The sequence below is a fragment of the Aphelocoma coerulescens genome, chromosome 7 (genome assembly GCF_041296385.1).
Source record: "Aphelocoma coerulescens isolate FSJ_1873_10779 chromosome 7, UR_Acoe_1.0, whole genome shotgun sequence".
Taxonomy (NCBI): Eukaryota; Metazoa; Chordata; class Aves; order Passeriformes; family Corvidae; genus Aphelocoma; species Aphelocoma coerulescens.
Genome location: NC_091021.1, coordinates 2,453,180 through 2,477,267, shown reverse-complemented (window position 1 = coordinate 2,477,267; position 24,088 = coordinate 2,453,180). Strand labels below are relative to the sequence as shown.

Genomic DNA, 24,088 nt, shown 5'->3' with positions numbered 1-24,088 from the left:
TACTGCTCAAAGGTTTCATTCAGCTCCTTTTTAAATGGGAGGAGATGTGTGGGGGTTGATGGCTGTGCATACTTACTATTTTCTGCAAGGGGGAAAAGAAAGAAATGGTAGCTTTCAGTATAATTCATAGGGCTAATAGGTAAATCTACCTGGTTATTATATCCTAAAGCTTTGGCTGAGCTGAGTAATGAATGCCATTTTACTGGTGCTCAGAAGTCCCCTTCCCTAATCGCTTTGAAACCACAAGTCAGGTCCTAGCAGAAGTTGTTTGGAATTTAACCTTTGTAATAAATGTTGGATTCAGATAGTGTTCTGTTAAAATAGAGCAGCTTAAAAAAAAATACTACTACTACTATTATTATTAGCTCAAAAGAGGGAAGGGCAGGAGCAATTGATTATTTCTGTGATCTTTTTCTGTCTCCATTTGAATTTTACAGGATCCGTAGGTCTAAAGGATGTGAAGGTGGATCAGAAAGGGTTGGTCACAGTAGCTGGGTGGTTGTAGTCACAATGAAGGGACAGATGTGTTAAACAGCACATTTTCCTGCAGGGACTGGCCAAATAGTGCAGGCTGTGAAGTACCTGTAGTGGGTGTATGAAGGAAAATAAATGAGCTAAATCTGTTTTGGGTTTTATTTTTGGGTTTTTTGTTTGGTTTTTTGTTTGGTTGGTTGGGGGTTTGTTTGGTTGTTTTTGGGTTGTTTTTTTAAATTTTATTACTATTATTGGGTAATTCTTACACATAGTTTTAAATAAATAAAAAAGATTCCTGAGAGAAAGTTTCCATCAGAACTTTTCCAAACTTCTCTGGTAGCTGTCACCAAAGTATTGTGTTTGCTTTGGATAACTGAACAAATCTTCGGGTCACAAATTAAAAGCTTAATAAAAGACAAGCAGTTAATAAGCATAACTTGATGCAGTATAAACAGTTGAAAAAATAAAGTCTCATCTCCCAGAGCTGCCAAATCAGGTCAAACCCCAGTTTTTGATACAGTGCCTAGTTCTTGAGTGTGTGTTTCCACATGCTTTTAGAAAGGGTAGAATGGAATTCTCTTTTGGAGTCTGGGGCTCTGTAGATCCTGTCCCAAGTGTTTTTCAGTGTAATCACAGAATCCCAGAATGGTTTGGGTTGGAAGAGACCTTAAAGCCCATCTCATCCCACCCCCCCTGCCATGGGTAGGGACCCCTTCCACTAGCCCAGGGTGCTCCAAGCCCCATCCAACCTGGCCTTGGACACTTCCAGGGATGCAGGGGCAGCCACAGCTTCTCTGGGCACCCTGTGCCAGGGCTTCCCCCCTCACAGGGAACAATTCCTTCCCAATATCTCATTTAAACCTTCTCTCTGTCCATTTAAAATCATTGCCCCTTGTCCTGTTTATTTCATATATGTTTATTTCTGTAAAGGTTATTTATTAAACCTCTCTGTACAAACAAAACATCTTTGTTTAAATACAGAGGACGATTTGTGTGGGATATGTTACATCCTTGAAGGGATGTTACGAATCCTTCTTTCCCTTAGCATTCCTAACAGGATTTTGCCTGTGCCTCTTTATAATGCAGGGTATGTCCTGCTGTGCTGAATTTTTGTGCTTCTGATTATTCAGTGTTGCACATAAGCAGCTGTGCCCAGAGAGAAGTGCCCCCTGTTAATCAGGAAGTGCTGAGCCATATGGCATGTGAGGATGGAATATTGCAGCTCTGGGACAAGCCCCTCCTGTTCACAGCCAGCTTCACACCAGCGAGTACCCTGTGAATGTGTTCCTGCCAACACCATCAGGTCCTTCAGCCCTGGCTGCTGAGTGACACTGTGGCTTTCTGGAGCCTTCCTTCCTTCCTGAGCTCTTGCTTCTCTTCAGTCACTGCTGGGAGCCCATTTTCCTGTGTAATAACTCATAAAGGGTCAGAGGGGAAAGCAGAGGGTGCTCTGAGCTGTCTGCACTGCCCTGCTCGTGGATGTTGTACACACAGGGAAGGTGCAGTTGTGTGCTCAGTTCCTTTTAGTCATCCATCTTTTGGAGGAATACAGGAGTAGGAAACAATGTGCAACCAGCCCTCAGTGAATTCACTTTCCACCACAGCTATCAAAACCTCCATCTATGGATCAGAATTGCTTGGGTTTGGAAATTTTATTTCAGCTGAAGATGGCTTTAGCTTTGTAGTGCTAGTTTTTTAACACGACACACAGTGGGATGAGTGTGGAAAGGGGTGTGCTTGCAGCAGAGTGGGAACGTCACTACACACAATATTGCCTTTAGCAATTGCCATATTAGACCAAAACAGCTGCTCTTTCACCCAAGTGGAGCAGGCAGCCTGTTCCTAAGGAGGAGTGGGATTTCTGCACCCATATTTATAATAGGATATTTCTGGCCTTAAACTGTGTTTTAAACTACTTTGAGATTCCAGGCACTTTGCACATAGTTAGGGACACGTGTGATGCACTTGATAGCTGAAAAGTGAAATCACAGTCTGTGTTTCTGATGGATCATAGGTTTTCTTTGATCCTTTTGGATTTTAACCATGGGATAACCTTTATCCTTCCACTGGTAGAAAAACTAAGCAGCAGAAAACAAAACTATCCTAAGGGGAGCTGATCTTAAGTGTTTGAAGCGTGGGGTTGGAGCCAGGGAAATACTGATGTGTTCCAAGGCTGACTGAGGCAAAAAGGTCCTATTGGTGCTCCTTCCTGGTGTGATGTGATGTCCAGCTCTGGGTGGTCTGTACCAAAACACTTGGGATGTGTTTGAGAGGCATCATTTTATACATTGGCAAACCTGGAGCTGACAAGTGACATTGTTTGAAGCAGGACTGTGTCCTGTTGTGATCCCACAGGTCATGGCAGTGGGATTTTGTGCCCTTCCTAGTAAAAGCAGAGCCTTGGCAGAGGATTTCAGTGCTTCCGTGGCCTGTGCTCTCCAGGCAGCTCCAGGGTGCCAGGACAATGTTCAAAACCTCCTCATCTGTTGCATGTGTTGTTTTTCAGTTGTTTGATTTTTTTTTTAACAGATGTGAGTATATAAATTTCCCAAGTTTTCCTGCTTTATATTCCAGCAGCACACAAAAGCAGGAGCTGGAAATCCAGCAGAATGCACTCTGGAGCACAGGCCCCTCAGTGTGTTTGGGTGGAACATATTTAATACCAAACTGTAAGCTTCAGGCTCGGAATAACATGCCAGGAATGTGGTGTCTGCCTGACATCCCAGCTTGCACAGGGATCACCCAATGTCAGAATTTCTCTTACTCGGCATCTCTGTGCTTTCTAAGCACAAACTGCCAGACCTGTGTGTTTTTCCCTGGATACAGAGGTTATGGAATAGGCAGGTGGTCTGTGTGTACCTCAGCTGGTAGCTGCTGATGGCTGTTTTCCCCCTTCATGCCCCAGTGGAGCACTCTTTGTAAGGATTCAGGGCCCTGAGGGAGAGCCGTGGGCCTTTCCTGTGCTGGGAGCTTGCCAGTGCCAGTGTGGGGATCCAGCAGCACCTTGCCATGAGCCCATCCCTGCTGTGCCCGGGGTAACTGTGCTGTGCTTGCCCCTAGGAGGACTTTCGGAATAAAGTTGAAGATTACATTAAGCGCTACGCGAGATGATGAAGGGGGATGGATGGCAGGACCACGGCTCCACTCTAGAGTTGTCCTTAACTGCAACAGCAACCAAACCAGCCCGGATTGTACCAGTCCTGTGTCCATGTTGTACTGAAGAAGAAAACTAACTTCATAACCTGTCCATGTTCAAAGGAGAGTTCAGCATAAATACAGCAAGAAATTGTGTCTGTTGGTTGAAAAAGTTGTCTGCTTCCTTTTACAAATGTTTACTCTTCTGAACTGTACTGTATATCCTGTTGATGAGATATGCTTGAGAAGTTAAAAGAAATCGCTATTGAAATTGTAATTACACTTTTTTTTTTTTTTCTAACTCTTGCCTAATCTGGAGGGGGGGAAGGAAAACAAACAAACCCAAACTACCCAAACAGAAAAGGTGGCGTGTTTTTGGAACACTTGAGTTGGCAATAAATGGTCTCCTGTGAACCAAATCACAAAACTGTTGCCTTTGATGAGCAGAAACAATATGAGCTTTTTCCAAGAGTCACTCAGCTGAGGCTTAGAGCTTGCCAGAGCAGAAGTGCAAAATGAGATTCTACTTCTGGTATTGAAATTCTCAATGCTATTTAATGTAAGTATGTTTTTGTCACAGTTTGGAATTTTTACATTGTTAATTTCAGGCCCTGTTTGGGCTACAGTATTTTTGTTTTTTGTTTCTATTCATTGTGTGAAGTAGTTAAAAGAAATACAGGCTAATACGTAACTTAAGTACATGTTTAGTATTAGTAAAATTATATATATTATATATATTATATATATTATATATTTCTGTGAAAAAATTAATGAAAGGAAGATTTTTTTTCTTAAGAAATCTGCCTTCAGCTTTCTGATCTGGATGTGGTGAAGGAGCATCAGATGCTGTTTGATCTGATGAAGGTAAATTTAGGCACCGTTACCTGGAGAGCCCCTAATTGTGTTCTCCAGATTCCCATGGTGAAAGGGAATGACGCAGCTGGGAACCACACCACCTCTCGTGCCACACATGGTGCACACTTGGCTTTCTTGATTTGGAAGGATGTGATGCTGCAGTTGCCTTTTCTGTAAGGAGCTGGATGGTGCTGTGTGAGCAGAGAGCCTGCAGAGGAGAGCAGCACGTACCTCAGGAGTGGCTTCAGAGCTCCCTGCACACCTGCCAGCATTGGGATCACACAGAGGAGCTGGTGGAGCCCACCCGAGCTTTTACAAACCAGAGAAATAAATGTTTGTGTGGTTTCATGCAGAGCAAGTGTGTGTGACGCTTGGGCATTGACTGTTGGGTTTTAGCCCCCCTTTATTCTTTCCTGGTGTTCCTCTGCTGCTGCAGACACTGGAGGAAATGAAAACAATCTCCATCACGAGCATGGCAGAGCTGGGGTGCAAACTAAGCACGAAACTTGGGTTGAGTTTTCCCTGTGCCTTTTCCTTTACAGCTTCACAACCTCCTGTAGCTGGAGGTCTGGGAATGCAGGGATTGGCATGCAGGAGAGCTTCACCTGCAGATAATATTCACAAGGAAACATGGATCAACCCACTATTTTAAGCAGGCAACTGCAGTGAGAGATCTTTGCTGCCAAAACCTTACAGCAAAGGTAAGGAGTAAAACACACAAAGGTTGGGAAATCCAGATTTTGCTTACAGCATCAGGAAGATTCTCTTACTCTTGAGCTGAAAACTCTGAACCAGGTTGCTGTAACAAAGTGCTCCTTACTGTAGAGGCACGCTGGTATTGTTAGCACGTTCCATCCTGCAGGAGAAGGGGCCACAGCCCCCATTTCTTGGGCTGTCACCATGCATGGCTCCCCACTTGTGCCAGGACGCTGCTGCTGCTGTGCCCAGGGCAGAGAAAGCCAGGGTGCTCCTCAGGTGAGCCAGGCAATGCTGTGTCAGGGTACCAGCAGCCCCATGAGTCCAGAGCTGCAGCCATCAAAGCCATCCCTGCCTCCCAGAACAATCCTGTTTAACCCCTTTCCTGTGGTGTTGCTTACCTGGAGGAGATGAGCAGAATAATAAAGTTTGGACACTGTTAAATACTGTACAAGAAGGTCGGAGCATTGGTTTGTGCTCATCCAGGACAGGGGGAGGGGGGGATTCTAGAAAATCTCACCACCTCACAGTGCAGGAAAATAAACTGCATTTTTCCTGAACATGAGGAGATGGGGGGGTTTATATATTTACATAAACATATATATGTTTATATGTATTTTTATGTACAGTTGTATAGATGCAACTAATCTCTTTCTGCCAGGATCATGGACTGGTTTGGGTTAGAGGGAGTCTGGGCTGGGTGGGCCAGGCAGAGGGCTTGGTGTCTCACTAGGTTTTGGGGGTTTTTTGGGAAATGTGAGAGTCAGGAGTAAACAGCAGCTGGGTGTCCCCAGGGAACCCCTTGCTGAGCCAGCAAGGCACTGAAGGGGTCTGGAGTGGGTCAGAGCTGTCAGGGATGGCAGTACCCAGGGGTAGGGTTGGGGGTCCCATCCCACCCCAGGTGTGGCCCAGTCTCCCTGCACGGGAGCTGACCCCACTCCAGGACCTCCCCTAGGGATCCCCCTGCCCCACCCAGAGCTCATGGGGTGGAGGTCAGCCCTACTGGGGGTCCCTGGCATCAAAAAGTCAGAGCAGTGAGGGGGGAGCTTTACCTCAGCCTTCACAGAGACAGGCACACATATTCATGTCTTTATTTATTTAGGTAGGAAAAGCACCTTACTCTCATTCCTTGTTTAGCCCCAAGGCACCACTGGTGGCACCCACTCCCACTGCCGCCTTCCCCCCGTTGTTCCCCACCTCCCAGGCAAAAAGCCAGCCCGTGCAAGCCTTGTCCTTGTGCTGGGGGCTGGGGGAGAAGATGCCTTTCCAGGTGTGGGGGGAAACCCAAGAAAAGACAAAGAGAGGAAGCCGAGAGTGTTTTGGCACACCCAGACCCGCTGGTCTCGCGTGCGTGGCAGCCGCGCTGGCACTGCGGAGCCGCAGGATTTCAACTTCCAACACCCCGCTGGGGTTTTTTTCCTTTCAGCTTTTCCTCCTTGGCACACGGTGCCGGGGGGAAGCGGCTGGGAGAGGCGGAGCAGAGTGCGCAGTGCCGGTGCGGGGCAGCGGAGTCCCCGCTGCCCGGGCAGCCCGTGCCGGCCCCAGCCGCCCGTGCTGCCCAACAGCCCCCGCTAAAATGACATTTGTTTGGAACCCACCGGGCACACGGGCGGTACCGCGCAGGAGGAGCGGTGGCGATGCTGTCCCTGCCTCCGGGGCTCGGTACCCTCCGTGATGCTCCTCTGGCAGGCTCTTCCCAAGCACCAGGCACGTCCCAGGGGAGACCCCCCCCGTCCCTCCCGTGCGCCGCCCGCGCCGGCCCTACACGATGCCCTCGCTGCGTTTGCTCCTCCACACCACGAGCGCTGTCATCAGCAGGGTGACAAGGACGGGCAGCACGATGAAGGGACACAGGACGCCGTTCGGGGGGTCGTGCAGCGCCCGGCCCGACGGGGAGCAGTTCCTGAAGTACTGTTTGTGCACGGCCACGAAGAACTCGTCCACCAGCCGGTTGGGCCAGTAGCAGTCGAGCCTCTCGGCGATCAGCGCCGTGCAGTTGGTCAGCTCCCCGTAAGTGCTGCAACACACACACGGAGGGCACCGCGGTGGCACCGGGCACCAGCGCCCGGACACGGCCGCGGCACCTTCCCCCTATGCAATATAAAATACTGTATACATTATAGGTAGTGTATATAAAATGCAACATAAATACTACATCATTTGCAATATATATATATATGGGCAATATAATATATCCTTCCCTGTACAATATATTATATATACTTTCTGTTATAGAGGTGTGAACTTGAGGCTCTACTACAGTTGTTATGAGTTCTTAAATTTTTAGCTTTTTTTTTTATTTATTTATAGCTAGATATACCTAGCCCTATAAAAATATATAGTGGGTTTTTGAAAATCTATATATAACCTGTAAAAATATATGGGGTTTTGAGTTTATACCTAGAGAGGTAAAAAGATACAGGGTATTTTAAATTCCCACCAGGTTCTGTTTGATGGCAACTTTTAAGTGCTCACCCACAGCCAAAAGCAGTTTTCATTTATGGAATGACATGGTGGTGTTCATGGTGGTTGTTTCATTTACAGAAGGAAATGAAAACAAAAATAATATTTACAGGAATAACAAGAAGCAAGTTTCGGGGGGAGTTTGGGTTGTGTAAATTTTTGCAGGATTTCCTGGCCAAACTGGTGCTATTAGAAAACACAGGTTGGACCCATATTTTAAGCAAAGACCTTCAGGAAACCCATCCCAAGCCAGCCTTTGGAGCACCATCCTCCAGCTTGTGTGAGTTCAGCCCAAAGGGGGACAGGAATAAGTACATTGAATCTACTTAAAATTCTCCGTTAAATTGCCTTAAATTGTTGCATAGGAACCAGCTGTGCAGGCCCACAGCCCATCCTACCTCTATGACCAGCACGTCCATTTTCCCATTTTTTTTATAAATACCTGGAAAACCAGGAGCAGCCCTGAACCAGAGACACTGTCCCTCTGCCAGGCCATGCAGCCATCCGCTGGATATTACCATGACAGGCAAACCCTCCCTCCTTTAAAACTGGCTATGCATAAAAACCACATAGATAACAGTTCCCTCCCCCCATCCCAATTAGTCACATCTAATTTTAGAGGAACAAAGCAAAGCAAACCCCAGCTCTCCAATTAAAAACATGCCTGGGGGAAGAAGTATTTTAGAAGCAGCTTCCCAGCCACTCTCCACAGCCCCTGTGCAGCTCCTCAGCTGGGGTTTGAGGTTTTGGGGCAGGCTGTGCCCACACGGCCAGAGATTTAATTAACGGGGCCTGCAGCTGCTAAAAGCAGCTTCTGCTAAGCATCCCAATGTGCAAAATTACCATTTCCCTTTCATCAGCATCCTTAGGAGCTGCAGCCTCTTCAGGAATCAGAGGGAAAGGGTTAACAGGTGAATAAAAGCTATTTTTAAAGCTGAAGGACCATTGAGCAGCTGGCTTAGCCCTTCCCTGGCTCCAACTGTGCTTCCATGGGGATAAATCACTGCTCCCATCACTGTATGTGAAGACATGCAAGGAACCAAAGCCCAACGGTGGCAGCAAATGAAAGGATAAACTCACTGAACTCACTGCCCTTGCAGGGAGGCAGCAGCCGTGTTCCAGCACTCAGCCAGCTCCGGACGTGAGGATGGACCCGAGGACAGGAGCTGGGCAGCCACAGCCTCACGCAAGGAGATGGCCATGGGGCTATGACCGGAGGGTGTGGGGTGGCTTAACACACTTAACACACCCGAAGTCTCTCGTCCCTTTTATTTTTGCCGTTTTCATTAAAGCCTCCCTGCTCCAGGTGCCATCCTCAGCAGGAGCAGGCTGACATCACGGGCACTCCCACCCTCCGGCCCCACAGCCCAGCAGGGAGTGACTGGGAGGGTCCCAGAGGGAAAAGAAACTGTTTTCAGGAACAGCTCCAGTAATAAATCTTCTGATTGAGAGAGAGGCAGGCTGGGTGCTCCTCAAGAGCCGATTTCTGCCCGTTGCTTACACAGAGCACACTTGACCATCACAATTTTTATGAAGGACCAGCTAAAAGCAAAGCTGAGCTCTCAGCTATGGCCAAGTGCTTTCATTTCTTCCACTTTCATCTCCCAGACCCTTGGTCACCCACCAGCTGAGGCCATCCCTGCAGGCTGCGGGGTCCTGAGCTGCCCCATATCCCAAACAGCCCGGTGAGACTCCATCATCTCCTGTCCACCCCAAATGCACCCAGACACAAGGCACTGGGCACCTTCTCCTGACGCACTCACTGCCAGCTACTGCAGTGGGATACCAACGCGCTCTGGTGGCTGGGAAGGGATAACCAGACCCATCGGATCCAGGACGCTCACACTGCCCTGGCAGGCGGGATCAGGATCCCTCTGGAGAGCAGCAGTGTTGATGCCTGGGGCCGAGAGTGCTCTGCCCTGCCACAGCCGTGGTGAACATTCATCCCACTGCCATCTGGTTCTCTCTCCTCATGAGCAGAGCCACATTATTGTGTTAGCACCACACCAGCCTGGTCCCACAGGGAATTCAGCCTGGGCTGGTGGTGCAATACCTCAGGGAGTGGGGGGGAAGGGCTGTTTTCCTGTCCAACCCTCCCCTTGCCAACCCCACAGCCAGGAGAGCAATGTTCCCCCCACACACCCCACCACGCTCAACAGGGAAAAGCTGAGCCAAGCCTTGGAGGCTGCAAGGATGATCCTCAGTCACAGAGTTAAAACTCTCTGGAGACAAGGCTGGAGCAGCATGCTCAGCCCAAGTGGGGGTGAACCAGCTTGAACTTTTTGTGAAAGTTCTCCAGGACAGATGGGGAAGGGGGATCAGGATTTGCCCACGTGGATGGGTAACATCAATCTCTACTCAATAATTATTTTGCTCATTTTAAGAGCTTTACTTCAATATTGTTTCAATAAATAGGGCAGTATATATAACTGCCTATGCCATGTAGTAAATAATTGGATCCAGCCACACCCAGACCTCACCCCAAGAAACTGAGGAAGCAAGGGGGCCCTTTCTGCATCTCCTGACTCAACAGGAGGGCTTCCCTAATCAATTTTATTCCTCCTGTAGCAAACACAGAGTTTTTAGGCTTTTTTCTTTCAGAGAAGCCCACAGCTCATTTGCAAGCCTCCATCTCCCAAACATCATGTCCTCCACAAAAATATTAGGCAGCTGCTCTAGGATAGCACTGGGAAGAGGGCAAGTTTTTCCAAACAATCCCATCACTGCCAGAAGACAGACACCTGGCCCTGGAAAGCTCCACTGTGCTTTGGAATATTTTTTCCCTACCCCAATGTGAACTGCAATTAGGATTGTTTTCTCTGTCACCATGGAAATGGTTTGGGTTTAAAGGATGCTGTGGATGGACTACGTGGGGATGAAGGGCTGCAGGCAGGATGGGGATGGGGCTCAGCCACGGGTGGGAAGCAGTCAAAGAATGATTTAGGGTTTGATGGCATCTGAATGCTTACACTGCGATAAATCCTAAGGAATTTCCTCTGGGGTTTTTTTACCACTGCAACCAAGACTGGAATTGACGCTGGCATTTATTCCTTGACAGCACTTGGATGTGGATGGTGCTACACTAGGACTGGGGTTCACAGGATTGACAGCTCTCTCTTTCACCACGAGTATCCCGGTATTTCCTGTCTTCCCTGAATTCCTTGCTTCAGAAGGGAAAAAAGAAAACACCACAAGGCTTCGCTTTTCCTTTGCAGATTAAGAGAAAACATTGATTTCCTCCTCTGCAAGGCTGCAGGGCAAGCCTGGAGCCAGGCTAAAGGGGTATCCAGAAGGGAACTGGCAAGCTGAAGATAAATAAGTAGATAATGAGATAATAAGAGAATGGATCAATCTGTTTTCTGTAAATAATGGATAAATAACCTGAAGACAGAGTGTGAGTGTGCTGACAGCTGGGAGAGCAGCTCCATCCCTGGCTGCAGCTGTCAGAGCAGCACGATCCCCCTGGTGAGCTCCTTCCCGCAGGACGCCCGCGGCCGGGGGAAAGCATTCCATGGAGATTTTCAGGAATGCCACAGAGGGTGGATATATTTGGGATGAAGATGCCTGGCTGGGCTGGAGTGACACCCGCAGCTGTGGCAGCAGCGCTCGGCACCGTGAGCATCCCCCTGTGCACAGACCCTCCTGCAAATCCCTTCCCTGGCCACAGCCCTCCAGCCAAAACCGAGCAGGAAAAATATCCACAAGTCATCAGCGCCTGCTGACGCATTCATGGGTGGGCAGTGGCAGCCTGACCCCTCCACATCCCTGAAATAGCTGCCCTGAGGGAGACCACAGCTAATCCCCCTGGCTCAGTCACCACGCCGACGAAGCTGGAATCAAAATAGCCAAGCTGATCTTTGGGATAATTCATCAGGTACAGCTGAGCTCCTGGCCAGAGCAGCTCGGCCACCAGCACGGAGTGGAGGAGCCCTCGACACCGAAGAGCCCAGGATGCAGCTGCAGTCTGGCTTTTGAATCCCAGGGCAGCCAAAATGTGCAACAACTCACACAAGCTCCCCTGGCCCACGATAAAAACCTGCCCATTGAAATCCATCAACTCTCCCTGAATAAGCAACACTAAGAAAGCCAGCAGAGCTGAAGGGTGTTGGACAAACCTTCCCTGAGAGTTTGGTGCTTGTCCACAGAGCCCAACCCGACCTCACTGAACACTCCAGCTCCAGAGAGACCCCTCGGTTACATCAGAGCACAGCAGGAACAGCGGTGCAAGAGCTCAGCTAATGCCTCTGAGGGCGAGATGGCAGCAGCATCTGCCACCTATAAATAGGACAAATGGCCCACGATTACAAACTCTGCTGAGACAATTCATTTATCCAGATGTTCCCATTGTGCCACCCTCACCTGAGCAGGAAATGATGGAGCTTAGGGGCATTTCCCTGCTAAATGATGCATCCAGGAAATCAAGAGCTCCAAACATGCTGCTGGTGATACAGAGGTAAAACCTCCCAACATTTCTCCTTGTTTCAGACAGGTTTCAAGCATCAAAATGTCTTGGTTTGGGGGAAGATCTGGAGAGAACAGGCTCCAGGCAGGTGCTTTATTTCAATTTCTTTGTCTCACAGCTGGTGGAAGACAAATCCTTCCTCTAAAGCCAGAGGGGTGACCAGCCAGCTATGCCACTCCCTGCTCATTCCTGCTGGGACATCTTCCCTTTCCCCAAAAAGGGGATGGCGATTCCCAAACACATCCAGGGAGCAACATGATGAGCAAGCCCACCCAAACCCCAAATCCTTGCAGCTGATTTAGTGCATTAACTGAGCTATTTCTACCCATTTTTTCCAGTGTCCTGAAGGCACGAGAGGATCAGAGGAATGTCATCTCTCAAATAACCTTGAGCCATGTGTTTGCACGGAGCAAATGGACTCAGGCAATCAAATTAAACCCTGCAAGCTTATCAACATTTCCTCCAAGTGCCTCAAGGGTAATGAGTTTAGCTGAAGCTATTGAAAAGACAAACAGGACGTGTGAGATAAAGAACAAGATGGTGAGGGCTGGAGCAACATCAGCAGCCCTGGGCATTTCTGAGCACCAGATGAGGCTTCTCAGAACCAGAAATCTCCCACAGTCTTTCCACTCTCTTCTCTTCCCCTCCATTTTGTCATGGATCAAGGGGAAGGAAAACCCAATAGTATGTTCAGAATCACAGAACAGAATCATTGAACCATTAAGGTTGAAAAAGACCTCTAAGATCTTGGAGTCCAACCTTTGACCAAAAGATAGATACACACACGTGTAGCTTTTAATTTGGCACAGAAGGAAGGGCCACGAAGCAGGAAACCACCAAAATCTCACAAAACCTCTTAATTTTTGTGCAAAAAAACTCATGGCACACAGCACCACCTGCTCCTTGTTTCCAGCTGACCCCCATCCCCACTGGTGTCACATGAGCTCATTTTTGTTCCGCTGCTTCATTTTCCCAGGGAAAGGCCATGGCACAACATGGAAAGTCAGCTGAAGGGGGGGAAAAGGGGAGTTATTTTCTCAAGCCCTCACGCCACCACAGAGCCACCCCTGACCAGTCTTTCAACTTCAATCAAAACCATCTCAGCAGATTTACACCGTGGTGGTACCAAAAGATTCAGCTCTGCTGATTATAAATAGGAAAGGGCTAATCCAAAGAAAGCACTGTTTGCAATAAAAATAAAACCAAACCCAAAAAAATTCCCCCAAAAATCCAGCAAACCCCCGCAGAGCAGCACATTCCCCATATGGGACACCCCCAGTCTCCCTGGTGGGGCTGCACTGAGCAGGGTTCCCTTATCACCCTCCTTATCTCACACAGATGCTCCCAAGCATTCCACCAGGGAAGCAAGGCTGCATCTCCGCTGCTCCCAAGTCATAAATCACAGCTGACTCCCTGACACTGATTACAAACAGGAGGCTTAGCAGGCGGCTGCCATGCCATGCCATGCCATACCATTCCAGCCTCTCCCTCTAGTTGCCTGGAAAAATCAACACACAACTTCTGCAAGCAGGGGCTGAGCCAGCAGCTCCGGTGGGACAGCTTGGGATTTTCTCACAGAGAGGGTTTGAGGGCATCTCGGTGGGTTATGGGGTTTTCACTCTGAGTTAGGGAGTTCTGAACTGTCTGGAGAACCAGAGTGATGAGAAAAGATGCAAAATCTCATGGAAAATATGTCCATCAAGCTGTGAGGCACCAGAAGCCCCTGTGATGGGAATCCCAATCTGCCTCTTCTTTAAACCAACAATTCCCAGCACGCAGCAGAGCCACGGTCTCCTCCTACTGGAGCTCCACTGCTGGGTGGTGGGGCACAGCCCCCACCCTGACTTCCAAACCCTGCTTAGGCTGGGCTCCTTGAAAACCCCTTTAATCACAGAATGGCTGAGGCTGGAGATGACCTCTGGAGATCCACCTCACCTTGTCCAAATGCCCCTGCTCAAGCAGGGCCACCTACAGCTGGCTGCTCATGACCATGTTCAGCTGGTTTTTTAGTATGTCCAAGGATGGAAATTCCACATCCTCCCTGGGAGATGTGTGCCAGTGTTTGGTCACCCTCACAGTGAAACTGCATTTCCTGGTGTACAGAGGGGACCTCCCATGCCTCAGTTTGTGTTCATGCTTTCCCACCAGGACACTTTCCTGAATCTGGTGCCCACCAGAACCCCCAGGTTCTTTTCTGGTTGGTCTCTGGGCAGCCCCAGCACATCCTGGTGCATGGGGCTGTTCCTCCTCAGGTGCAGAACTTTGCCCTTCCCCTTGCTGAGCTTCAGGAGGTTCCCAGCTTGTTGAGGTCCCTGCATCACCCACCCCTCCCAGTTTGGTGTCATCTGAGGTGCTGGGGTTACACCCAGTCCCATCACCCACACCCCTAATGAAGAGGTTAAGCAGGACAATGCTGACCCCTGGGATAAACCCCTACGTGCTCCAACCAGTGTTTGGTCAATGATCAACACCCCCCAGGCCTGGCTGTTCCGATGGTTTCCAACCTCATCCAGCACAAATTTGTCTGTGGGGATCTTACAGGAGACAGTGCCAAAAATCTCACCAAAGTTTGGGCAGACAATGTCCACTGCTCTCCCCTCCAAGCCCACCTCATGCCCCCTCCACATGTGACCAGGCTGGAGAAGCCCCTTAGGGACCCAGCAGGGACAGAGCCAGGGCAGCATCAGCAGCACAGCAGAGCGAAATCAGAGTGTTTCCCCGTGTGAAACGCCCCAGTGCCGACACCATTGCAGCCCAAAACCACAGAGGGCAGCAGGAGAGAGGGAGGAGCAGAGGGACCTCACTTACCCCACGGTCTCATCCCAGTCGCACCAGAGGCGCTGGCCGATGCCCTCCATGCTGAGCTGGAACTGCTTGAGGCAGTAGTGCCGGATCATCCAGCCGTAGTCGGCCTCCTGGCACGCCGTGGCCGCGATGAAGTGCTGGGCTGCAAGACAGGCCAGGGCCACGCGGGGTCAGGCTCTGCTGGGGGGTCACAGCCCCACCAGAGCCCCACCAGAGCCCCACCAGAGCCCCCTGTGCCACACAGGCCCCCAGCTGCACACACACAGGCACCTGCCAAAGCACAGCTGACACCAGAGCAACCCCAGCTCTTCAAAACCTCCTTCTCCCAGGTTTATTTCCCTCCTCACACCCTTGGGACCCTGCACCCTCCCAAGTGCCTGGTGCTGATCAATCAGTTATTCACGACATGCCAGATAACTCATAAATTAGTAAGGATGTGGATTTATTCTCTGCTGATAGGCTGAAATGACTTTGGATTTCAAACGCCCAGGTCTTGGGCTTAAGAAACAAGTAAGGGTGTGGGGGAAGCTGGGGAATAACCTTAAGAGATCCCTGCTGCTGACCCCTGAAAAATGACCTGCCACACTTGGGAACAGATATCCACCTCTGATGGAGCACAGGGACAGACACAGGGAAACCCATCAAATCCATCTCTGGCTGTACAGTGCTGACTGAATTCCCTTCTGGGAACGTGTCCCTGCAACTTCTTTAAAAACAGGGAAGAAAAAGGTGCTGCTTAGAGACTCATGGACAATCAGTGCAATGTTGCTGGTGAGGGGAAAGGGAAAAGGATTGTGATGCTACAAAGGGAAGGGAAAAAAACCAACTCTTTGGGAGAATGATTAAGTGAGCCTAGCTATAAATAATAGCTTTCCCTTGGTCCCAAAGTGCCAGCTAGTGCCTTTGCAGCTCCTGGAGTGCATTGCAGGCAGGCACCACATACCAGATCTATTTTTTGCTATGTGTGAATACCTCTGTGCTTTATTTTTATCTGATTTTTTTTAACACAACAGAATTGAGCCGCTTATTTAGCAGCCAAGGGACGCCACCATGGGACACCATCCCTCTGCAGCCTCCAAAATCCTCAGAGCACTTAGGTACCAGCATCCTATGGCAATGGATGGGAAGCCAGAACCTGCTGGGAATTTGGGTGGGAAGGGCCCCCAGAGCCTTGGCTGATGTTCCTGGATGGGTGCAGGGCTCCCACGCTGCCTCCAACAGCAGCAGCCACTTTGGCCTGGCTTGAGATAAAACCATGGGAGTTAATGAGCCAAGAGAATTTAAAGAACATTAAACCCTCACTGTTGCAATAATAAAACTGAGTTTATCAAAATCTGAAGCTCTCCCAACCTGACACCAGCCAGGGGCATGACCTCAGCCAGGGACAAGCCCTGCTCCCAAATGGGAGCATTTGAGATGCTGGAGCAAAGCACCAAGAGAAGAAGGAGCAGAAGGAAAGCTGCAATAATTTTACATGAGGCCTGGACTGCAAATCTCAGTCCAGGCAGGCTGATTGATGGCCAGGAGGCTTTTCTCCCCTCCCCATCCCTTCCAATCTGGATGAGTCAAGTGAAGGAGTGACACGGCTGAGCGAGCACCAGCGTCCAAGGAAGGCTCAGGAGCCACCTCAGGGGTCACCCCTTGGTGACATCTGTGCACTGGACTCTGAAGGGCAAGTGCCCTGCAAATATCACAGCCATCACTTGTCTGCACAAGCAGCTTGCAGAGAAAGTGCTGCTGGGGAATGTGTCAGGTGCAGAGCAGGAGAACACAGCAAAAGCACAAGGGAGAGCACAGCGGGAGAATGGATTAAAAAGCGGATGAGCAGCCAAGGGGACTGAGGAGAAAAGGAGGAAACAGCCAGGAAGAAATGAGCGAGACACACAAAGCATGGAGAGAAATTGAGGAAGACAAAGCCACTTGAGGAAATTCAGCAGTGAAGCAGCACGAGGGGAGAGAGAAGCAGAAGTTAACCAAGCATGGCCAGGCTGCATTTTGCCTGGCCATGCTCCTCCCCACTCTCATTTAGGATGAGCCCAGAGACAAGCTGTACCACAACTATCCTTAGGGATGCCCAAATGTTTCCTGATGACCACACAGCTGCTTATGCAGAATGAACCTGGAGGAAAACACCTTAACCTTGAGTGCAGAGAGGAGAAACACTGAAAAAACCATCGGGAGGAAGCAACTGAGAACCACAAACTGGCTGCAAGTAGCTGCAAGCCACAGGTAGCTGGTAACCAGCATGAAAACTGGCCCTACTATCAAAAGCAAAAAACAACCCAAACCAAGTGAAAACCAAACCCTGGGGAGCTTTAAGCACTTGCCAATCACAGCAGCTCAGAAGACGCAGCTCTCGAGGTCCTTCAGAGGCAGCTGAGCACCTTGCTGTCCCCCCTGGCAGCTCCTCCGTGCTTCCCAGGAGCTCTGCCTGCCCCACCAGGACCTGCTCCTGGAAGACGCCTCTCCCACTGCATCTCCCACACCTCCTCGTTGGGCTCTGCGAATCCCTTTGCCCCGGGGGACTGGGGAAACCAGAGCCATCAGCCAGTGACCGTTTCCAAGGACATCTGATTTTGGACATGGTGAAGGGCTCTTTTGTTCCACACCCGAGAGGAGCGAGGCCCAACAGGGCCCGTTGTGTCAGTGCTGCGAGGATGGAGCTGGGCACAGCGAGGCAGAAAGGCTCTTTTGTTTTCAGCTGACCAGGAGAACTGACTTTAGCTGTAATTGCACATTTTAAGGTCAAAGTGAGAAGCTCCTGCCACGTTTCCACGTGGTCCCCACCTCAACCCACAGATCCCTGCTGCTTCACAGATTTCCCGCCACCCCATGTCAGACCGGGACAGGCTCAGGGCTTGTAACAACAGTGGGGAAAAAAGCAGGGATGGATTTTTGTTCTCTCCTGGCTCTCACTCCAGAAGGCTTTCCTTCTGCCCTCAGCCCTGCTGATGGAGATGGTGTAAGTCAGCTGCAGTGAGCTGTAAATAACTGAGCTCCAGAGCAGTCACGGCTCTGTACTCAGCAGCATCCATCTGTGAAGGCTGCAAGGAGCTGCCAAATAACTGTGCTCCAAAACTCAACTGTACCAAGGCTGAGCTGCTTCCAAAGAGCTCCCCTCTCATGGGCCCCCGTTGTTCCCATTCCCTCGGGAAAAATGGCATTGAGAGCTGCAGGAATGCAGCAGTTCTCTGGGAACATCCCACTGGGCCATACAGTAGTAGCTCCAAAGGCCTGCTTGGTCTTTAGGTGCCACACGGACATGGAGAATCATAGAATCCTGGAATGGTTTGGGTTGGAAAGGACCCTCAAGTTTATCCAGTTCCACCCCTTGCCATGGGCAGGGACACCTTCCACTAGACCATGTTGCTCCAAGCTCCATCCAGCCTAGCCTTGGATACTTCCAGGGATCCAGGGGCAGCCACAGCTTCTCTGGGCACCCTGTGCCAGGGCCTCACTACCCTCACAGGGAACAATTCCTTCCCAGTATCCCATCTAACCCTGCCCCCTCTGGCAGTGGGAAGCCATTCTCCCTTCTCCTATCATGAGAATTGTTGATGAACAACCTTCCCTGCAGAGACAATCCCTGATTGCCTATTAAAAGATGCAATGTTAAGGATCCTCCTCACAGGAAACACTTGGAGAGTAGTGGTGAGGAGGTGATTGGAGGGATGGCTTTTGCAGGCATCCCAGATCCTCATGATTGCCCTGGGATTGATGTCCTGGGGAGTCCCAGGAAGCATCCACCAGGACTCAGCCTACTGAGGGTTAGCTGCAAAAAGCTAATGTCACACATTTATTTCAGCAGAAAAACAGCATTGGTTCCGAATTGTTATAAAAATTTCAGGAAGACAGCTGGACTTTCCTACAGTGCACTTCTCAGAGCTGGAGCCTGGACCAAGAGCTCTGGGCCATCCCTCCAGAAACAGCTTTGAGGACACCACGCCCTCCTCCTCCCACTGCTGTGAGCCCACACATTTGTCACAGTGATGGTTCACCAGCAAAAATCCCTGAGCTTTCTCTGCAAGAAACATCCTGCATTTCACAGCACTATCCCTCTGCACAATTCCTTGGTCTCTGGCCTTTTTCTCCTCCATGTTCCAGAAATTCTTGGGCTTGTCTTGTTGGGATGTGCAACCAACCCTACAGGGAAGCAGAGGCAGGGAGGACTGTGGAGCCTGAGAACTGATTTGGGAATTTCAGACTGGCACAGCATGGGATGTTCCCATTTCCCAGGCATTTTTGCAAGTACCCCTGACGGTGCTGGGGGAAGGATGAAACTGTTTGACAACACATGCAGAGAATTCACCAGACCATCTGTTTGGACTGTCAGGATTTTCTGGGGGAAAACTGTTCAGGGTTTCATAGCAAAAAGCAGGAAATAGGCAGATATTCATCCAAAAGCTGAACCCCAAAGATGGCAGATAATTGCCAAGAGACACCCACAGCAGGGCTGGCACTGGACAAGGCACACGTGGCACCAGCAAAGCTCTGGGCTCTGAAAACAAACATCCCAGTATCTTCCCCTGGGCTTCTCCCAAATTCTCAGACCTCCCCTGTGAAATGATTAGTGCTCTGAACAAGCCCCAGATGGAAACAGGCTGGTTTCCTCTCCTCTTCAAGGTGGTGGTTTTGCTGTTTTATTTAGAACAAACCTCGTGGTTTGGACTCAGCTGCAGAATAAAACACTCACGGGAGGCTGGCGAGAGGACATGGGGCAGGAGGCAGAAGATGAGTGTGAAAAACATCCCACTTTGCAGCCACAAAAATGGAAAAATTGGCCCTTCCAGCATCTGCAGAAGCCGGGGAAGGGTCTGGTACCCTCTGCTTAAAAACACCTTCCAGTGGGGCTGCTTCTGGCAGCCACCAGCTCAGCAGAGGCTTCAGAGCCTGCAAACAGCCCCGGGTTCACCAGGAAACACCTAAGCTGGTGTTTAGCTGGGACACTTTTTTTGGACAGAAAGCTGCAGATGTTGGGCTTGGGGACAGCAGGGTGGCTGGCCCAGCACTGTGCCTTCCTCAGGAGCCACCTGCTCCCAGCTCCCCTTGCTGACAGCCTGGGCTGTGCCTCCGCAGTCAGACGAAACCTTGGAGCCCAGGAAGAGCTATTTCTGTCTGGGATTTGCACAGGGAATGTATTTTTAAAGCCTCTCCTCCCTGCCCGGCTGGCTCAGGACGGGGGCTGGGAGCCAGCAGCAGCTCCAGGGGCTGTGCAGCAGCTTAGGAATGGAGATGGATGGAGGGGTCCGAGCCCTGCAGGTGATCATGGGGGACACAGAGACCTGCACAGGACCATCCCATCCCAAACCTGCTCATGGATGCTTCAGGAGCATCCTCAGGTCCCCAAACCAGGCAGCTTCCGCCTCCCCTGCCACTGTTGTGGCACTGTCCCTTAATCTGCAGGACCTCCTCTCCCAACACAGCCAGCCATTCAGGGTGTAAATTAAAAGGGAATTCATGGGATTTGGGGGCTTTTATGTGCTGCAGGGGAGAGGGGATTTTACAACACGCCGCTGAATCATGGCACAGTGAGGATTTTGGAGGCAGAGCAGATGCTGGGAGCTGGGGGGAGATCTGCCCACCTCCAAGCACCGGGAACGCTGGTCCCAGGATGTCTTGGACAGGCTGCCAACACCCACTTGGGAGAAGAGGAGGAGGATCTCCCCCTCCCTGCCTGCCCTGTGCTCCTGGGGGGCTGCAGATGGAGCAGCAGAAGGAAACCACACAGCTACTGCTTGAACAGAGCAGCACAAGCACGGCACGGACACGGGGACAGAGCCCTGCTGGAGCTCCCCAGGGAGCTCTGCAGGTGGAAGGCTCATCCCAAATTTTGCCTGTCCAACAGCTTCACTACCACAAAGCTACAAAAGGACTCGAGGAAGCGTGAATGGGGGAGAAGTCACACAAGCTGAGAGGGGAAAAAAGTCTCATGGCAGGGGAAAAACAAAACGAAAAGAGGCAGGGTTAAGATACTCCCCACGGTGGGAGGGCTGAAGTGCCCTGTAACATCCTTTTGGCCTGGGAGACGGGACACTGGATCCACAGTCAGTAGGGCAAGTCAGTCCCTGCTCAGCAAAGCTGGGGACAGGCCCCTGTTAGGGACCTGGCTGTGTGGAAAGCTTCCAAAGGGGCCAGAGGTTTCCACCTCTTAGGGAATGCAGCACAAGGTGTGGTGGGCCTGAAGAGCCCTCTGGGGTTCATCCCACAAGCCACTTCTTCACATGAACGAGAAGTGCACCCAGAACCTAAAGGCCTTTAATCTGATTTATTAACTCACAGGGGGACTTCATCCCTGCTCCTGGAATGGTTATTCCCTTCATTTTATCACACTAAGCAAAATAAAGAGAAAGCTGCTTTTTTTCCCAGCCGGCATTAATGAGGTACTTTGCATGCAGCTGAAAATCATCATGAAACCCAAAAGGATCTCCCAGGTTTTAAATGTGGCATCCTGTTGTGCCTGCAAAGGAAGGAAGTGATTTATCCCTCAAGCTGGTACTTGGATGATTTGTCGGCATTTACTTTGTGCTGGGATGGGGATACTTGAGGTTTTGTTGTCATTTTATAGCTATTCCAAGCATTCTAAGAGGGCACAAAATAAACTGCCTAAAAATAACTGCCAGGGAATTATTAGCTGAAGCTGAGGTGGGAGCCAGCTGCCTGAAAGCAAAGCCTGTCTGGGGGCTTCTGGGGGCTCAGGAGATGCCTGGGGAGCAGAGGTACCACTGCACTGTGCTATTCCTCTTTCAAGTTCAGTATTTTATGAAGCACCTCCAACAGCCAATCCATCCCCAAAGGAAGGGTAATTTACACCATTCAAAGACCCCACATAACAGCTCCTGTAAGACACAGAATATGGGATTAAAATTAAAATGCAAAATGAAGGTTTGTAGGGTGAAGCCCACTGCAGGGCAGTCCTGATTAGCTGGGTCACAAGGAGCTGGCTTTTTGCCACAAAGCATTGCTGTTAAATGGTATTAACCACTAAATACACTGAAATAGGCTGCTCCAAGAAATTGGTCCAGGGTCTTTCTCTCCTTGCCTCAGCTTCCCACCTGTCTTAGCACAAGCTATGGTATGCCCTTGTTACCCATCAGAGGCTGCCAAGCACAATTCCAGGAATGGGACTTATCTTACATGTCCCTAGACTTGATTCTGCAGAAGACAGAATGACAAATACTTTTATTTCCCCACCAAAATTCACTCGCTAGGTAAAATAAAATCAAGAGCAGCTGAGAAGGGAGGAAGGAGAAAGGAAATCAAAAGCTAGGCATACTGAAATCCAACTGCTGCCACGAGCTGTTAGTTATAAAGATAATTATATCCTTGATGAATAGCGGGGTCTTTTGGAAAATAGTTCTTCTTGATTGAATTAATGGAGGAAAACCACAGGCTTTAGACAGGCACTGGCAATGTCTGTACAGCCCAGACTTCACCCATCCCGAGTTCACATCATCTCTGGCCCTGGCCACCATCAAATCCCTGCTCACAACAGCAGGGTGGAAGAAAGGAGGGGTCCCCACTGGATTCTGTGCACCCCAAACCCAGGGGCTGAAGGGAAGCAGCCACATCCCTCCTGCCTTCCCAGGGCAGATTGTGGTATTCAACATCCCCATCCCAACACCTTAACCCAGCGTTAGACCCGGGTTTAGAGTTATTTTTAAAACATCAACAAAGCACTGGATGCCACAGATGTTGGCTTGGTCTCAAAGCCAGGCTGGTCCTGCTGCACAAAGCCAGGGAGAAACGAGCAGCCACCAGACTCCAGATCTCAGGAATGTGCTAAAGGGAAATGTACTCTCCTTCCACCCCCGGGATTATTTTCTCCTTCAGCTATTTCAGTTGATTGAGGCTAAAATAAGAGCAGGGAAAAGCAACACCAAGGTTAAAAGTGCCTGGCATTGGTTTGGAGACAACACACTGTGATCCCCCTGGTTCAGGTTTCAATGTGTGTTAAACACAGATGATCTGCTACATGGGACTATCAAACATTTTACTGAATTACCTTCAAGATTAAAAAATCACTGCCTGAGCAATCTAGCAGACTACCCATGAAGAAGCACATAACCAGTAAATATAAGAATTTGTTAGGGAGAAAAGCAAAATAAATATCCCCACTGTCACGTTGGTGCACCCATCACAGGCTGCACGCAACAGCAGCTTCACTGAACCTTTTAACACAATGCTTCCAGACTAAAATCTGCTGTTGAGCCATGTGGGCAGCCCGGGAATCACTGGAATAATTTATTTTCCTTTTCAACAGAGACTTCTCGATGTGGTTTTCCTTCCTTCCAGCTGAAGAGCACACAGAGATTTTGCACCTCTCTTCAACTCACCCACACACAGCGCTGCTGCTCTCCCAGCAAATGTTACCTAAAGGATACAGGGAAGCCCAGGGGGATCACCCTTGGCTGAAATCAGGGGGTTTTCACCCAAGCTGCTGCCTGCCTCCGCACTGGGGTGCTTCCCTGAGGTGTCAGGATGTGTTTTCAAATCCCCAAAAGCTCATGTTGTAGGAGCACAGAGACAAGGGACTGAAACCATGCAGCAGCTTCATTAGTGGATTTGATGATTAAAAGCAGCCAGCTCCGTGGGTAGCATTACAGCAGACAGGGACCAGCATTCCCTGGTATTCACCCACCCACAGCAGGAACTGACCTGGTGAACCCCAGCCATGGCTGTATTTCAGAGAAGAAAAAGGCATTTAGCTATTTGAGCAAGCTGAAGTGCTGCATTTCCCCTCCAATGGGCTTTTAATGCTCCTGTCCCTCCACCCCAGTGGCGTTTTTGGTCCTTGCTTGGTGCAGGGTCTGTGCTGGGAAGGGCTGTGATCACAATCGTGGTTTTGGAGCCCAAACCTGCCCCAGACAACAACAGAGCCAGACTTTACATCCAGTCAGGGAGGCAGAACGAACTTGCCAGAGCAGAGCAGTAACTCCAGATTCCCACCTGCAACTCTTCAAGACCTCCCTCAACTCTGCCATAGCCCCAACGTTGAATTCCAGCCCTGTGGAAATGTGAAGGATGCCAACCCCATCTTGAGCCATTACGAGGTCTCTAATTTCATTCCATCCAGGTCATGGCACTTGTATTTTCACCACCTGCAGCCTCCCGGGTCAGCACAAACGGGAGGTTACAGCGCCGGTGCTTCACGGCTCTTAAATTCAGCATCATTTCAGAGTTAAGAAATGCAATCCTATT

At 49.9% G+C, this 24,088-nt stretch overlaps 2 protein-coding genes across 3 annotated transcripts in view; one reads left to right on the top strand and one right to left on the bottom strand.

Annotated features, from left to right (window-relative positions):
* The window catches only part of UBE2F (ubiquitin conjugating enzyme E2 F (putative)), a 54,638-nt gene extending 50,857 nt beyond the window's left edge, over positions 1 to 3,781 (top strand). For both annotated transcript variants that reach the window (XM_069021743.1, XM_069021745.1), the window contains one exon: positions 3,535 to 3,781. In XM_069021743.1, the coding sequence (XP_068877844.1) occupies positions 3,535 to 3,585 (51 nt within the window). In that variant the 3' untranslated portion in view covers positions 3,586 to 3,781. The remainder of the gene's footprint in view (positions 1 to 3,534) is intronic.
* A 2,401-nt stretch (positions 3,782 to 6,182) lies between these two features.
* LOC138113294 (RNA-binding protein 44-like) overlaps positions 6,183 to 24,088 on the bottom strand; it is a 30,103-nt gene continuing 12,197 nt past the window's right edge. The window contains exons 14-15 of the mRNA XM_069021453.1: positions 14,894 to 15,032; positions 6,183 to 7,177 (exon numbers count right to left, since the gene is read on the bottom strand). Of these exons, the coding sequence (XP_068877554.1) occupies positions 6,922 to 7,177; positions 14,894 to 15,032 (395 nt within the window). The 3' untranslated portion in view covers positions 6,183 to 6,921. The remainder of the gene's footprint in view (positions 7,178 to 14,893; positions 15,033 to 24,088) is intronic.